Source organism: Pseudochaenichthys georgianus, unplaced genomic scaffold, assembly GCF_902827115.2.
Source record: "Pseudochaenichthys georgianus unplaced genomic scaffold, fPseGeo1.2 scaffold_428_arrow_ctg1, whole genome shotgun sequence".
Lineage (NCBI taxonomy): Eukaryota > Metazoa > Chordata > Actinopteri > Perciformes > Channichthyidae > Pseudochaenichthys > Pseudochaenichthys georgianus.
In genome coordinates this window covers 102,037-115,262 of record NW_027262993.1, presented here as the reverse complement: position 1 = coordinate 115,262, position 13,226 = coordinate 102,037, and the positions used below count along the sequence as shown (strand labels likewise).

The 13,226-nt window shown below is 41.9% G+C and overlaps 1 protein-coding gene across 2 annotated transcripts in view; it reads left to right on the top strand.

Annotated features, from left to right (window-relative positions):
- Positions 1–13,226, top strand: part of LOC117442435 (histidine N-acetyltransferase-like) — a 36,239-nt gene that overhangs the window by 3,502 nt on the left and 19,511 nt on the right. For both annotated transcript variants that reach the window (XM_034078431.2, XM_071202418.1), the window contains one exon: positions 4,062–4,287. In XM_034078431.2, the coding sequence (XP_033934322.1) occupies positions 4,062–4,287 (226 nt within the window). The remainder of the gene's footprint in view (positions 1–4,061; positions 4,288–13,226) is intronic.

The window sequence follows — 13,226 nt, the reverse complement described above, 5'->3', positions numbered from 1 at the left end:
AGTAGAGGTGAGTCAGAAGAAGAAGAGCGAATATCGTCAACCTTTTTTTCAAAGTGGTTAACAAAGTCGCTTGACAGAAGTGAGGAGGGGCTTTGGGAGGGTCCAAGAGGGAGGAGGGGGAAGGGGCTTTGGGAGGGTCCAAGAGGGAGGAGGGGGAAGGGGCTTTGGGGGGGTCCAAGAGGGTGGAGAAGATGGAAAATAGTTTTTTTAGGATTGGAATAGGAAGATTGGATATTATCTTGAAAGAAAGTGCTTTTTGCCTGAGAGATGGAAGCAGAGAAAGAGGAGAGGAGAGCCTGATAGGTTAGGAGGTCGTCATGGTTTTTGGATTTCCACCGTTTCCGCTCTGCTGCCCGAAGGACGGTTCTATTAGCACGCAGTGCGTCATTTAGCCAGGGAGCAGGAGGGGACTGACGAGCCTGCCGAGATGTGAGAGGCCAGAGAGAGTCCAGAGAGGATGAGAGAGGACAGAGAGAGTCCAGAGAGGATGAGAGAGTAGAGAGGAGAGTTTCTGCAGCAGAGTTTGGAGGCAGGAGTTGGAACGAGTCAGAGGAAGGGAGGGATGAGAGCACCGATGAGGCAAAGGTAGAGGGGGAGAGGGAACGGAGGTTACGGCGGACAGGTGCAGGATGAGAAGAGATTAGTTTGTTATGTTTGGAAAGGGGTAAAGAGAATGAAATGAAGAAGTGATCGGAGGTGTGGAGCGGGTTTACAGAGAGGTTAGAAGTAGAGCAGTTCCTTGAGAATATGAGATCAAGGACACTGCCAGCTTTATGAGTTGGTGGGGACGGAGACAGTGAGAAGGCAAAGGTGGTTAACAGAGATGTTAGTTCGTCTATCTTCCCCGTCTGGAGGTTGAAGTCTCCTAGAAGTACAGCGGGAGAGCCAGTTTCAGGGATCTGTGAGAGGAGATGATCTAATTCATCCAAGAAGTCCCCCAAGGCTCCTGGTGGACGGTAGAGAACAACAAGGGTTCATTGTATAGGATGGGTTACTGTGACGGCATGGAGTTCAGAGGTGGAAGGAGTGAAGTTAGGTAGCTTGAAGAGAGAGAAGCTCCATGTGGGAGAGAGCAGGAGACCAGTGCCACCTCCTCTGCCAGTGGGTCTGGGTGTATGGGAGAAGGAATATGCTGTGGAGAGAGCTGCTGGGGTGGATGTGTTGGATGGAGTAATCCACGTCTCAGTGAAAGCAAGGAAATCCAGAGACTGCAGGGAGGCGGAGCCAGAGAGGAAGTCAGCCTTAGAAACAGCTGACTGGCAGTTCCACAGGCCGCCTGGAACTAGATGTTGGATCTCAGTGGAGCACGTGGGATAGACGAGAGCAGGCCGGTTATAGCGATTAGGAGATACACGGGGCCAGTGATAATTGCGAGAAGACACATGAACAGGAATGGAGAAAATACACATGATTATAGCCTGAGGGGATAAACAACCAAATAAAATAAAACACCAGCGATACTTAACCACTAGATTCAGTGAGGTTTATCTCACCGATCTCCATTCAGAGAACACGCATGTTAAAAGGTTTTCTCTGCCGTCTGTCTGCAGACTTGTCAAAGCATTAATTCATGGTTTTTACTAACCGGTGTCAGTATGTTGTTACTTCGGCACGTGTATTAAAATTAAGTCACGGTCAAATATGTTCATCTTGTTGTAGTTGGAGCCCTGTAACGCCGTTATTTTTGGCAGTAACTAGTACTCTAACGCATTACTTTTTAAATGCAGTAACTCAGTTACCGTTACTACATGGTGCGTTACTCCGTTACTGCGTTAGTTTTTTTATATATTCAACAGCCAGGTGAACAGAGATGAGAACTGTACTTAAGTACAGTACTTGAGTAAATGTACTTAAATACTTCCTGTGTCACATGCGGAGACGGGCTGTGGGCGTGTTTGTGTTGTTTACTAACAAGACTATCATGGCGGCGGCGGTGCCGTTTAAGGTTTGTTGTCGACGTCGTCGATGTACGGACTTGCTTTTTCAAACCGGGCGGACACAGTTTACAGGCAAACGTTTGATTTTTCCGTCTGAGTCTGTACTGACTTTAACGTAAAACTCTTTTAAATGCTCATACGCCGACGCCATAGAGTCTGACTCTGAGCGAGTGCTGCTGCAGCTGCTCTCGGCTTCGTCCATACTAATTCATTCATTCATTCAATGCTCGCCGGTTCCGCGGTTCCACATTGTTTGTTGTGAGGAGTCTGATATATTTAGTATATTTATATTTTAGTGCGACAGCCAGGGGTGACAGGCGCGTACGCATCACAGGCAGCTTGCTGTTGCCAGATTGGGTGGTTTTCCGCATTATTTTGAAGCCTGTTTACGGTGTGTTTTAACTGGGATTTCGGCTGAAAGGCATATGAAATCTGGTACACTTTTGAACGCCGTTATAATACAGTGCTGAGAATGAACGCACTTTTGAACGCCGTTATACAGCGCTGAGAATGAACGCGTTCTCAATTACGTTCATCTAGCGGAAATACAGTACGTTCAGTTCACGTTCGCCCAAAATATGAACGCGTTCATGAACGATCGTTCATTGAACGCGTTCAGGTACATCACTGCAAATGACATACCACCAGTAAGGGAAAAGAGTAAGAACTTAGACGTATAGGTGAAGAGGCACAAGGTGTCTACGTAAATGCACTCTTATTATTTTATTTTACCACTATAAGCTTTATCAAAAAGGAAGGTCTTGAGCGCACTCTTAAAAACGGATAGGGTGTCTGCCGCCCGAACACAAACTGGAAGCTGATTCCACAAATGTGGAGCTTGATAAGAAAAGGCTCTGGCTCCCATTGTACTTTTAGAGACTCTAGGAACAACCAACAACCCTGCATTCTTGGAACGCAATGCCCTAGTAGGACAGTAGGGTATAATGAGTTCTTTAAGGTAAGATGGCGCCTGCCCATTAAGGGCTTTGTAGGCGAGAAGAAGAATTTTAAATTCTATCCTGTGTTCTATAGGGAGCCAGTGTAAGGCAGCCAGAACAGGAGTAATGTGGTCCCTTTTCCTAACTCTGGTTAGTACACGAGCCGCAGCATTTTGAATCAGCTGAAGCCACTTGACTGACTTCTTGGTACTCCCTGATAATAAAGAGTTACAATAATCCAGCCTAGAAGTAACAAATGCATGGACTAGTTTCTCTGCATCGTTTTTTATCTTTATTTATCAGGGTGAAATAACAGCATTGATTGGCCTTCAAGGTTGTGTGATGAAATAAATGTGTTTAAAGCTTTCTCTATTTTATCTTGTCTTTTTAATTCTGTAAATTCTTTAGCCAAGTTCTGGACGGATACCAGTGATTATAATGTGGAGAGGGTATAGTGTACGGATCAGAGAGCTGAGGGGTATGGATTTACCAGATGAATCGGAAAAGACACAGGGATCAAGAAAGGTGCCAGTCTTACACTTCCTCTGTCTGTTTGGATTGATCTGTTGGCCCATCTTTCTGTTTCTGCCTCTTGCTTTCATGTCTTGCATTTCTCTATCCTTCTGATCCATCCATTCATGTTTTCCTGTATAAGTCTTTATTCTGCTTTCTACTCATCTATTGCTTAATCGGATTCAGTTACTGCCATTATCATTCCTGCAGTCATTTGTATTTGGTTCACTCTTTTGGGGATTGAATGAAAAAGGTTTTTCACTGGCATTGTTTTGCTTCAGTTTCAATTCCTACACCAATCTCATCAATTTGATTCCTTTTTATTTTCCCACTGTATTGGATGCCTATATTATTACAGTATGTTTCATTTACACTGTACAAGGCATAACACCTTTGTGCCGGGAGTCACTAATGTGATTATTCTTTCCATTGTATCTATTTAAAGTGGCAGAAACATTATTGAATGTGTTTATAATTAAGAACTAACAGCTTAGTTTGGTGTGGATTTGACACAAACACCTGTTATCCAAGCAGACACATTTTGAAGAAGCTTGTTTAGCCCCATCCAGGATTTTCCACATGGGTTGGGACAACTCTTGGGCTTTTCCAAGTCCTTGTTTAAGAAAATAATTACAATCCATAATAACCTCTCCCCCACTTTGTATCTCATCAGTTATTTCAAGAGGAAGATTGTCACCAGCCTGACCATGCGCCAGCTCCCAGAGGGCCTGTCCCAGGAAGGCCTTCAGTTTTCTGGGGCCACTGAGGAGGACTTTGACGATATCATGGGCATAAGCCAGGGTATAGATGGAGGCCTCGACTACCTGCCCACGAGATACATGGACTGGCTGCAGGAGACTAACCGCACCGTCATAGTGGCCCGCAAACAGGGAAAACTAGTAAGTTCAATCAAAATATTTGATGATGAGTAATATAATAACTTATGGAAACCACCAGCAAAGTGTTAAATTAACACTTTCCAAAGTGTTGACAATATAACATTATCACAGTGTTCCTATACCAACACTAAGAGTGTAAGATGTGACCACCAACACTGAACACCAAGACCGATAAGAACAACACTAACAGTGTTGGCTGCAGCTTCAATTTTACACTGTCCAGGGGCCTCATTTATAAACGGTGCGCGCGCTCAAAAGATGGCGTACGCCAGTTTCTAAGCAATGTTTGCGGTTTATAAAAAAACAACTTCACGGGAAAATGTGCGGTCCTCCACGCAAACTCTAACCCATGCGCACGCACTAAGCACAACAACGGGAGAGACGAGAAACTGCGACACCGTTGGCAGAAGGAAGGATGGAGAGAAATATGTGGGAATAATACCATAAATAAAATGTTACCTCTCATTTATCATATATGAAGAATTCATTTTCAAACATTGATAAAAGCCAATCTTAAAATGATGAAACAAACGCCTGTTTGAGACTCCTCGGTGCACACACACACAATCTGGAGAAATAAATAAATACGGATATGTTATTGAAAACCACCTCGAATATGTTGTGTTAATGTTATGAAATGTTTTCTCATAAATGATGCGGTAAGCAGGAGGACAGAATTACGTCTAAACTGAGGCCGTTTTGCATTTCTATAGGTTAGATACGAGCATGGTTTTATATACTATCACGTTTAATAATGTTTTATGCCTGTGTGTGCCATGTGATTTATAAAAGGGAAACCGTCACATCCAACACCGGTACGCAGTGTTATATAAATTATATAAATTTCTGTGCGTATTTATTTCCTTTGTCCTACGTAAGCAGCCTTCCCACTTTGGGTGCTGATGGCTGCTTAGGTGACACTGAGATAGTGCTAGAAAAGAAATACGTTGTTATTGAAGTCAGCTAACTATACCGATAGGCACCGACACCAGAACCTCTTAGCTAGCTAGCTGTCGAACTAATGTTAGACATGTGCAATACGCTGGTGTTCGTAATGACATAATATTATGTGAAATAGCTAATGTTATCTAATTCGACATCTGTGTCTAATTCGACAGCTAGCCAGCTAGCTAACTAACTAACCGGCTAGCTTAAGAGGTCCTCGTTTCAGCTAGCAACTATTTTCTTCACAATTTAGCATCACATTGGATATGGGCAGAATTTGTGCTGGATTGGAATTTTTTGGAACATTTCCCTAGGAGGACTTTGCAAAAATGTACTTAAAATGCATGAGAAACGCACATTTTTCAAAATGGCCGACTTTTTGGGGGGCGGGGCTAATTAAATGTATGTACAAATATGTCCGCAATTCCTTGAGGAATGTCTGTGCCAAAATTCGTGAAGTTCTGAGACTTATATGTGACTACCACACAATAGGGGGCGCTAGTGAGCAGTTTTTTTTGAAAAATTACGTTTTTTTTTTACATTCTTCAAAAGGTCATGGGCTGTGATGCGTGTCCCAAGTTTTGCGTACCGAAACACATTTTAGCACATCGTCATAAAAAAAAAAGTACAGGCCACGCCCACATTTGTCATTCGTTGTGACACTTTAAATATAAATCCATACTCATCCCCAGAGTATGTCTAAATAAAAAAAAAAGATTACGTCCATCAGTTCATGAGTTATACATTTGTCATGTTTTTGGTGCCCCCTATTGTCCAAAATGGATATTACTTTGTGTGCTTATTCCCCAATACAGATTGAACCTTACCACCAAAATGTGTGTTTTTTTGGTACATTGTTGATGAATTATGAGCATTTCTATCTAAGCCCCGCCTTTTTGTGAACACGTTTAGAGTAATGACGGCCACATTTATCGACTGAATATGCTCATTCCCTACGATAATGTGTCTGACCCTCCGGCGATACTGTATACTGAGTTTGGTGTTGAAAAACCAAAATTTGAAGTTGAAGTGAATATTTCACTGTTTTTAACATTATGGTAATTTAAAAAAAATGAAGTAGGTGGAGCTTTCGGGTACGAGGACATAATATGTAGAGTAGGTCCACTCAAATAAGTGGGCAAAATGTCAGGTCATTCTGAGTTACGGTGTCACTTTGTAAAGGTTTCCAAAAATGGAAATGTAGTAGTTTGGAGCAATTTGCACCATGTAAATCGTCAAAAATGGTGTATTCGCTGTTAGCTTACGACTTCCACGAGTGATTTTTCAAAAATGTGCTCCTGAATTAAGTATCATAAGGGATAGGGGCTGAACTTGTCCTGCATTGGATTTTTTCTGATCATTCCCCTAGGAGGAGTTCGCAAGAATGTGCTAAAAATGCATGAAAAACGCACATTTTTCAAAATGGCCGACTTCCTGGGGGGCGGGGCTAATGGAAGGCAATTTGAAATATGTGTGCAATCATAATAGCAATATGTATACAGCGTTTCGTGAATATCGGAATAACTATATGCGAGCAGTTTGGAGCAATTTGCGCCATGTAAATTGTCAAAAATGGAAAGTTCTCCATTCGCTTACGAAGTCCTCGTTTGAGAAATCGACTATTCCTTTGCAATTTAGCATCACATTGAAAATAGGCTGAACTTGTCCTGGATTGGAATTTTTCCGATCATTCCCCTAGGAGGAGTTTGCAAGAACGTGCGTTAAATGGCTGAAAAACGCACATATTTCAAAATGGCCGACTTTCTGGGGGGCGGGGCTAATGGAAAGACATTTGAAATATGTGTGAAATCATAATAGCAATATGTATACAGCGTTTCGTGAATATCGGAATAACTATATCTGAGTAATTTGGAGTAATTTGTGACATGTAAATCGTCAAAAATGGAAAGTTCTCCGTTCGTTCGTTTAATTCATGGCGGAAATATTTATCGTTTGAACATGCTCATCTCCTAGGGCAGTGTTTCTCAAACCAAGGACCACTTAACCAATAAAAAAACACTCGAGGACCACCTAACTCCACAAATATCCCAAAACACATAGTTTTTCTAGAACAGATTATAAATCGCCTGAAAATGGTAGAACAGGTGGCAACATGTGGGACGAAGGTGTTGCCCTGGGCTATATCATGCAATAGAAAGTGAAACTTAAGCTCACTCCATTGCGGAGATATTCCCGTGAGAGTGCGGAAAACTTAAATGTATGTATTTATTTCAAATGTGACATTTTACCAATATACTCACGAACCACTAGGGGGCGCTCACGGACCACCAGTGGTCCGCGGACCACACTTTGAGAAGCACTGTCCTAGGTTAATGTGTCTGACCCTCCGGCGATACTGTATACTGAGTTTGGTGTTGAAAAACCAAAATTTGAAATTTAAGTGAATATTTAACTGTTTTTAAAATTATGTTAATTAAAAAAATAATAATAAAAAAAGAAAGTAGGCGGAGCTTAGGGTTCCAATTGGATTATTTGTAGAGCAGGTCCACCCGGATATGTTTGCAAAATGTCAGGTCATTCGGAGTTACGGTGCGACTTGGTGAATTTTTCCGAAATGGAATTGAAATAGGTGGCGCTAGCGAGCATGTTGGAATATTTTAACAAATTGAGTCCAGAATATTGTAATTTTCACCGATTCTGGAATCTGTGCAAAATTATACAACTTTTTCAGCGTCCTAAAGGCCTCAAAAACAGGAAACGCCAGCAGAAAAAAATAATAAATAATACCACGAATAACAATAGGTATCCTTGCACTTCGTGCTAGGACGCCGTTGGGTCCTAGCACTCTCGTGCTCGGGCCCTAATTAAATGTAACGTTATCTATATAACTTAATGTCACTCACTGACTGCAGTCTGTCGAGGGCACACGGTGGACACTTGCTGCAAGACGGACTGATGGCTGCTTCCGTTAGACAGACAACATGCTAGAAAGGAAAAGGACACTAGATCTTGTTAGCTCGCTGTCGAACTAACGATAGACATGTGCAATACATTGGTCTTCGTAATGATTATATTTTCTGTTACATAATTATCTAAAGTTAATTCGACATCCATATCTAATTCGACAGTTTAGCAAGCAAGCATTGACTGTATGGTCCGTGCACCTGCACCTGGTCATGACCATACAGTCATATAGTATTAGCAAGCTAGTAACGAAAACATTATTTTACGCTACCTACCACACACAACTGTATTTTCAAGCCAAATCAATGTAAGCTATCTGGGGAACAAATTATGAAACGTAGCGATAACTTACCGTCACAGACTGCGGTCTCTCGAGACTGAATGTTGCATCAAAAAGATGGCGGAGATCTAACTAATTTCACGCACATCACGTAAAAGTACCCAGATTGAGAGAACACACTATCTGTCGTTAAATATGTTTAACACCATGATTCAACCCTGTACTATATAGGGTATTAACAACAGGCGGTGTTTATCATGTTAAATGTAACTACAACACTTTACCCCGAAAAGCCCTAACACCAGGATTTTCACACTGGCGAATTTGCTGTGTGTATAAAAAGCTGAATTCTTGAATTACAGAAGTCGGAAAATAGTTTTCTTATCCAAGACATTTCTCTGTGCAAAAGTAAGAGTTTCATGACTTAAAATTAAAAAGACGAAAATTACAGTTGTCATAATTAAGGCCATTCCTCGTTGGATTCATTTCTCAGCAACTGCGTTTAATAAGCAGAAATCTACTGGGAACTTTCCATTCTCCAACTATCCAAGAACACAGAATTCAAATTAAACAATTGTGAATTACTGGGAGTCACCTTTGTCCTACTTTGGAGACTAACTGCCATTCTAACAGGTCCCAGACCAGTCTCTCTAAAGTAGAGCCCACCAATGTGATTAACCTTTCTAACGTCCAGCTAGACAGCAATTGAGAAAAACCTCGTAGTAATGGGGGGTTACTTGGGTTAGGAACTGTTTATATAATTACTGAATTTTAAATCGTAACCTGTACACGCCAAGCACTGATGCTGACATGTTGTATGGATACAAACTATGCACCAAGCTCTTTGGTGGAACTTTCAATTGGTAGTAGTTACTTTAAGTTACAAGACACCAGCTTTGAGTATTTAGGAAGACTTCTTTCTGTGTTTACGTCTTATCCGACTCAATGACATTGAAAGTGTTTTAGATAACTTTCAGTGACAGAAGGCAAAGTATCCAAAGGGTTCTTCCAACATACCCTGGGTCATCCCAAGGTATTTTCAGGGCAAATGGATAATCTCTTTAGCTATTCTGAGTTTTGGGGGTTCTCCTTCCAGTTGGACATTCCCAGAACACAGGGACAAAAGAAGGTTTCCAGAATAAGATAATAATAAGATGCCTGAAGGATCTCAACTGGCTCCTTCTAGCTCCAAAGATCAGTGGTTCCAACTGTTTACAGATGTTCTGGTTCTGGTGGTATATTAATTAGTCTGCTGCCAGTGGCGGCCGGCCCATAGGGGTGCCGCCCCCCCTCTTCCCACATTAAAAAAAATATATATATATTTAAAAAATATATAAACTAGTGCTGTCAAAATTATCGCGTTAACGGCGGTAATTACTTTTTTGAATGTATTGCGTTAAAATATTTAACGCATTTAACGCATGTGCAGAATGACCATGAAAAATGATGTTAAAGTAAGCAAAATAAAGTCTGCCAACTCGCGAGGAGTAAATTGCACAGACAGCAGTTAGTAAGATTGATTTCAGCAGCCACGGTTTTGAAAACTTGTGTCACGTAGTGATCGTCTTCTCAATAGAACATATTTGATAACGGCGTGGTGTTCTTGCAGGAAGTCCCAACGGAAACACAAAGCGCATTTGCGTACCGACGTACTTGAGAAGCTTTTCCAGAAGGCGGTTGGATCACCGGACGACAGAGTCGGTCTCCGTGTGCACAGACAGGGCTGCTGTTAACGTCGGTCTGTACAACGGAATTGTGCCAAAACTACGCCAACCGGCTGCGGAGGGAGACTCCCCCCTTCACTGGAGAACTGCGCTACAACAGCTGATCACAACGTTCACACTCTGTGGTCACATGGGGTCGTAATGAATTAAGACCCCACGGTTTGATGATTGATAGGTGAGTGGGCTGTCTTTCATTTTGACACACAGAACAATGTTATAATAATCATAGATACTGTATGTTAAATGGATATATCCGCCTTCTTTCATTTATCTTTCCATTCCCAACAATATACATAAATAAATGGCATATTTTGGACATAGTTCGAATGGTGATTAATCTGATTAATTAATTTTTAAACTGTGATTAATCTGATTAAATGTTTTAATCGTTTGACAGCCCTAATATAAATATAAGGTAAATATTATATAATTGGTATCAGGAAAATGTATAATCTACAATAAAATCTCGTTTAAAATGGTGTAACGATGTCTAAAGTTACTGATAAGTCACATGTTTCCTGCCTGGCCGCAGCGTGTATCATTACCCTCTCTCGTCTGGGCGCTAAGAGAGGAGCCCTGAGCCAGAGCAGCAACAGCTAACACCGTTGACCGTTGCTGTCTGTAAACTATGATGCCGAAACATAATTTCAGCCAATCAGCGTCGTCAAATCTGATGGTCATAGGGCGCCACTGGTCAGCGCCCAGTGCAGTCTGTGAGTAGTTTGGACACTAGTGACTCGTATCCGGTGGGGTGACGCAATACGGCAGTAGTTGATGAGGATGGCTTCGTGTGCAGGTGGAGTCTCCAGACCTCAGTCCCCGCCCAATTCCGTTCAAGAGCTAATCTCCAATCTTTCAAAAGGAGAACTTTGGGAGATACATTGATACTTAAAGACCTTGGACCGGATCAACCCGATTTGTATATATCGCAGCAAGCTCGTGAAAAAAACAAAACGAATCAACGAGGCTTCTCACGTAGCTGGTACACCAAAAAGGCATGGCTAGCTGGATGTAAACAGGTAAATGCTGTCTTTTGTCTCCCATGCTTGCTCTTCAAACAGCCGGGGACAGATACGATGTGCCCGTGGACTGTGACGGGGGTAAATTATATGAAGCATTTAATAGCATATAAGTAGTTATACAAATGCCACTTTCATCACATTAGTATGCATGGTTTGTGACAGGTCACCACGCCCCGTTTGACCGAAAGTCCCGCCCCCTTTGACCGGAAGTCCCGCCCCTTTCGACCGAAAGTCCCGCCCCCTCCTGGCTGATGTCCCGCCCACACTTCCGACGGATGTCCCACCCCCACTTCCGGTTTACAAAATAAAATTAAAATTAAAAAAATGAGAAAAATAAAATGCCGTTGTTTCAACAATTAGTATGCATAGGATATATGTCCCGCCTCCTAACCACTTCCTGTGCCCCTAATCCTGTATACAGTATTGAATGTAACTTACAAATACTTGCAAATAACATGAAATTAATCAAAGTAAAGCATCTAAAAAACCATATATTTAAAAAAAAGTCAGCCTCTCTGTTTTTGCGAACAGTCTGAGACAAGTCAGGACATGAGGGGAGAGACCATATGGCGACCGAGGGGAGGGGGGAACACACACACACACACTTTCCCCGCCCCTCACCCCTCTCCCGTTAGAGGTTGGCTAAATAAAAGCCAGCGTCTTTTGGTCACTCTTCAATATTTTTCAAGTCGAGAGAAAATGGCCAAGAGACGTCTTGATATGAGTTTAATCAGCGAGACACCGGTGACAACTTACAGCCATCCGTTGGGTGCTCCAATCAAAGTAAAGCATCTAAAAAACATAATATTTAAAAAAAGTCAGCCTTTTTTTGCGAGCAGTCTGAGACAAGTCAGGACAGGGGGGGGAGAGAAACCATAAACCCCCTATGGAGATGACCATATGGTGGCCGAAAGGAGAGGGGTAATATACGTACTCATGTAGAGAAAGTCAGAGAATATTTATCTGAGCAGGACGCATATACTTTTCACAAGCCTGCTAGGGTGCATTTTGTAAGACACAGAGTTTTTATACTCAGACCGCTGCAGCAATTTCAAGCAGATCTCTGCGATATGCAGTCGCTGTCCGAGTATAATGATGGTTTTAATTATTTGTTAACAGTCGTAGACGTATTTTCGAAAAAAGCCTATGCTCAAGCATTAAAGAAAAAGATGGGTATTGAGGTTGCCAAAGCCTTTGATACAATTTTAACACACAGTGAGATCCCTAAAAAGTTACAAACAGATGCGGGGAAAGAATTCTTTAATAAAGTTTTTCAAAACTTATTGAAGAAAAGAGGTATACAACATTATGCAACCGCCAGTGATATGAAGGCATGTGTGGCAGAGAGATTTAACCGTACGCTGAAAACTAAAATGTGGAGGTATTTTACAGCTAAAAACACTCATAGATATATAGACGTCTTACCCGAACTACTTGAAAGTTACAATAATAGTTATCACCGAAGTATTAAAATGAACCCACTGCAGGTAACCAAGGAAAATGAGGCTCAAGTGTTTCGAAATCTATATAACCCCTCCAGCCTTCGTAAAAAAGCTGCTGTCAAAATGAGCTTTAAGGAGGGGGAGCTTGTAAGGATATCCAAATTGAGAGGAGTATTCGGAAAAAAATATGAGCAGAGTTATACGGACGAATTATTTACGGTGTCTGAAGGCTTACCTCGGCAGCCACCTGTTTACAAGCTCAAAGATTATGATGGAGAAGAGATCAAGGGGACTTTTTATGAGAAAGAGTTGGCATTGATATTACAGGATGGTTGAATATGCCTCAACCTCCATCTACTCCACCCGAGTCTCCAGGGGAATCAACAGTAGTAGGCGTTGATATGCCATGCTCTACTTGTGTTCCAGAGATTGGCGTTGATATGCCATGCTTTCCTTGTGCTCCCGAGGGTGATGCTACAGAACGTGCTAGGACATCGGCATTCCTGAATACGGTAAAAGCAGTTGTAGTTCATCTGTTGGATAGAGTCGTATACCTTTACAGAAAGGGAACATGTAACGGATGTCAAGTCAATCACCCCAG